The sequence below is a fragment of the Hipposideros armiger genome, unplaced genomic scaffold, assembly GCF_001890085.2.
Source record: "Hipposideros armiger isolate ML-2016 unplaced genomic scaffold, ASM189008v1 scaffold_469, whole genome shotgun sequence".
Classification (NCBI taxonomy): Eukaryota; Metazoa; Chordata; class Mammalia; order Chiroptera; family Hipposideridae; genus Hipposideros; species Hipposideros armiger.
The window spans coordinates 306,240-309,537 of record NW_017731819.1 but is presented as its reverse complement, the minus strand read 5'-3'; the positions used below and the strand labels follow the sequence as shown (position 1 = coordinate 309,537).

The 3,298-nt window shown below is 51.3% G+C and overlaps 1 protein-coding gene across 2 annotated transcripts in view; it reads right to left on the bottom strand.

The window, feature by feature from the left end:
- Nucleotides 1-470: 470 nt before the first annotated feature.
- SSBP3 (single stranded DNA binding protein 3) overlaps nt 471-3,298 on the bottom strand; it is a 158,745-nt gene continuing 155,917 nt past the window's right edge. For both annotated transcript variants that reach the window (XM_019666410.1, XM_019666411.1), the window contains 2 exons: nt 3,118-3,246; nt 471-2,213 (listed from right to left, as the gene is read on the bottom strand). In XM_019666410.1, coding sequence (XP_019521955.1) covers nt 2,184-2,213; nt 3,118-3,246 — 159 coding nt within the window. In that variant the 3' untranslated portion in view covers nt 471-2,183. The remainder of the gene's footprint in view (nt 2,214-3,117; nt 3,247-3,298) is intronic.

Genomic DNA, 3,298 nt, shown 5'->3' with positions numbered 1-3,298 from the left:
AAGTGAATCTCTCTGTGGCCCAGCACCCGAGGCAAATTCTGCCCCAAGGGAGAAAGCAGGGTGTGGCTGCAGCCCATAGGGTCATCCTCACTGATACTCTCCATCGGAAACACAGGCAACCAGAAACTTCTTCCAGAAAAATAAAGACATTCTAGCAAACCAAAATGTGTGTTTGCAAGACAAGAAACCAAAATGGGCTTTGAGAAAGTCCCTAAGTATTTGAAGCGAGACTGATGTCTTCCCTCCCAACCCACAGTCCCCAGTCCCCAAAGGCCACTGCAGCTCTCCACAGAAAATGCAGAATTAACAACATGTCCAGGAAAAGAATGCAGAGGCCTTAAACACAAAACAAAATCTCGTTATGTTCCGGGAACAAAAACTGAGCCCAACCCATTGCCTTGTATTTTGTCATCAGTATAATAAACGCCAACCCACGTTCCCCACCCCCAAACATGTCAGGAAGGGCTGCGGAAAAAAGATGTCCCTTTAATAAAACGTTATCAACATATATCGTACACAAACTACAATGTATCATAATTACTTTTTTTTTCCTCTCTTAATTCAGAACCAGACTACAAGGTAAGAAAAAACACAGAAACAGCTACAATGTTCCCAATAATCCGCACAAGGTCTTTTTTCAGGCAGATGATATCTCACATAATATGATATACATGGATCAGAAAGGGGGGGCAGAAACAAAGACCAGCTACAGGGGAGGAGGGGGGAGTAAATGTACAAAGAATTCGGGTGTCTCCAGGGCAAGACACAGAGGTTTCCATAGGGGGTGCTGAGGTGAGGGAGGCCATGAGTCGTTCCTCCTGGGAGGGGACCAGGCTCCACTGTCGCATGTGTCGGTTTTTGAAAATAAAAACAGGACTGGAAACAGCATGTCTGTTTGGTGGTTGGTGGCTCCCCTGCCCCCCATAGCTATTCCAAAGTCTTTCCATTCAGTTCCAAGCATATGCAGAGCAATTCTGGTCAATATCCCATCTTTGAAAAAGGAGGAAGAATCAAGAGAAAAAAAAAACAAAAGAAAACCCAAACTTCAGCCCTACACTGCCCGCACACATGACGATCATGACGATGTGAGGGCCACCGGGATGAGGTTGCAGAGGTCAGCTTCCATGTCCCAGGTCATAGCCATCCTGTAGGGGGCGGCCTCCCCCACTCCGCTCCAGGCCACCACCCAGCTGGCAGGATTCTCGCTGGGAAGACTGGGGTGGGCTGAGGAGGGGGCTGGAGGGGCCGAGGGGAAGTCCAGGAGAGAGTGAGTGGGAGGCAGTCCTGGGAACACGGTGCATGCCACTGGGTCACAGTGAGACTCCGCCATGGCGGAGTCCTGAAAGTGGTCAGGTGGTCTGGCCCCTCGGGTCACATAATGGGGGTCGGGGGATTCTAGGGTCCAAGTTGTGCAGTTGCTCTCGCTGCCTCCGCCAGGAGAAACCAAGCAAAAACAAACAGGTCCAGCTCCTCCCTTGCCCATCCGCACACACCAAAAACCCCAAGTGGAAAAGAGGGACTTCCTTTTTTTCCCCCCAAAAAAGGCCTTTTGAAATAAACCACCAATTGTAAACTGCCCAGTTTATTATTATTATTATTATTATTTTTAGATGGCTACAAAGACAGCGTGAGATCTCACACCTAGACTAGCTTTCCTGGTGGAAGGGCTTGGGTACAGACAGGCAGCAGGGCTTGTTTTTTTTTTTTTTTTTCTTTTTCTTTTTTTTAAAAGAAGAAAGCAAAGAAGTTGATTGGGGTGAAGACTTGCTAGAAGCTTCCATTTTTAAAAATTTTTCCCCAAAACCCCCCCCCCCCAAAAACAAATAAAAAAAATCCCAACAACAGTAAAACCCCAAACAAAAAAACAACAAAAAAGTGTCATGTACATAGAAGGTCTTTTCGGGAAACGGCAAGGGGTGGGATTTTTCTGGTCATTGACTTGAAATATATTTTTGAGTTTTGTCCTTCATGTTTTATGGAATAAAAAGTTCGGCCTTTTTATTGCATGAAACTAAAATTGGGAAAGGTGGGGGGAGTGGAGGAGAGGGTGGGGGTGGAGGGGGAGCACGGAGATGCCCCTCCCCCAGCTCCTGGGTAATGACACCTCATTTCTTGCATAATTTCTGGCATCTTCCTGCCTGCAATGCCGGCTCTCTCAGCATCTCAGAGAAGAGGAGGGGGGATCACACACTCATCGTCATGCTTGGAGAATACTGGAAGGGGAGAAGCAGAGAAGGGGGGTTGTGAGGGCCGGGGAGTGCAAGTCTTGTGAAGGCCCACCTGCACAGGGCTGGAGGGGGCCAGTGTCAGGGCCTGGCTGGGCTGACGGTGTGACGACAGCGGGTGGGGCAGAGGGCCAGCAGGGCCAGGAGGTGGAAGTCAGGAGCTGCCTCTCAGGCCCCAACTATGCCCCTCTGTCAGGGGCTCTGGAGGCAGACTCACCTCCCCCTGCCCCTTTCCCTCTCCAAATCACGCCTTTTTTTCAGCTGAAGAAGCAGGCGCCCCTGCCCTCCCCCCATGGGGCTGGCAGCTTTCCTGCAGTCAGGCAGGAACAGGACTGCAGAGGACTGGGGTCTGGTGAGCCAGAGCAAGGACAGGGTGCCCTGGAGTGGGAGCCAGTCTGGGCTTCTAAACAGCTGCTTAACCATGATGCTGTTTCTTCAAATGAAATTGTAAACAGAAGCCCAGTAAGGAGTAGATGGCCAGCCCCTGGCGTTGAGACCCCAGGAAATCACTGTATGCATGACCCTTCCTCCCCAAGGCAGATGGAAATGCACCCCAAGAGACAATGACCCAGTGGGCCCGAGTCCAGGCCTCCTGTGTCCCAGCCTGGGGCTTTTCCATTCACATCAGGTTAATTAGTGCCCAAGGAACGGTGCCAGCACCTAGATGTCTCCAGAAGGATCTGCCAGTAGTCAGGGCCGTGCAGCAGAAAGGGAGATGAGGGTTCTGCACTGTGTGGAAAAACAGCCCAGGTGCAAGGCCCACAGCGCGGCTGCTGGGACACCAGCCCGACAGGCAGGTCTTGGCCAGGAGGCTCTGAAATGTGTTCCCCAGACCTCAGGGGATCAGAGGATGGTCCAGGAATGAAACGAGGGTGGGGGCAGCCACACTTACATTGTCATTCTGGAAGGAGTGGAGGAAGTTCCCTCCTAGCTCACCGTCGTCTCGAGGGGTGCCTGGAGGATTGCTAATGCCACTTATGTTGTTAGGAGAATTCTGCAGGGAGAGGAGAGGAGGTAAGTCCTGGACCCCCACAACCTGCCCAGCCAGATGGGGAAGAGCGGCCTTCCGGGGG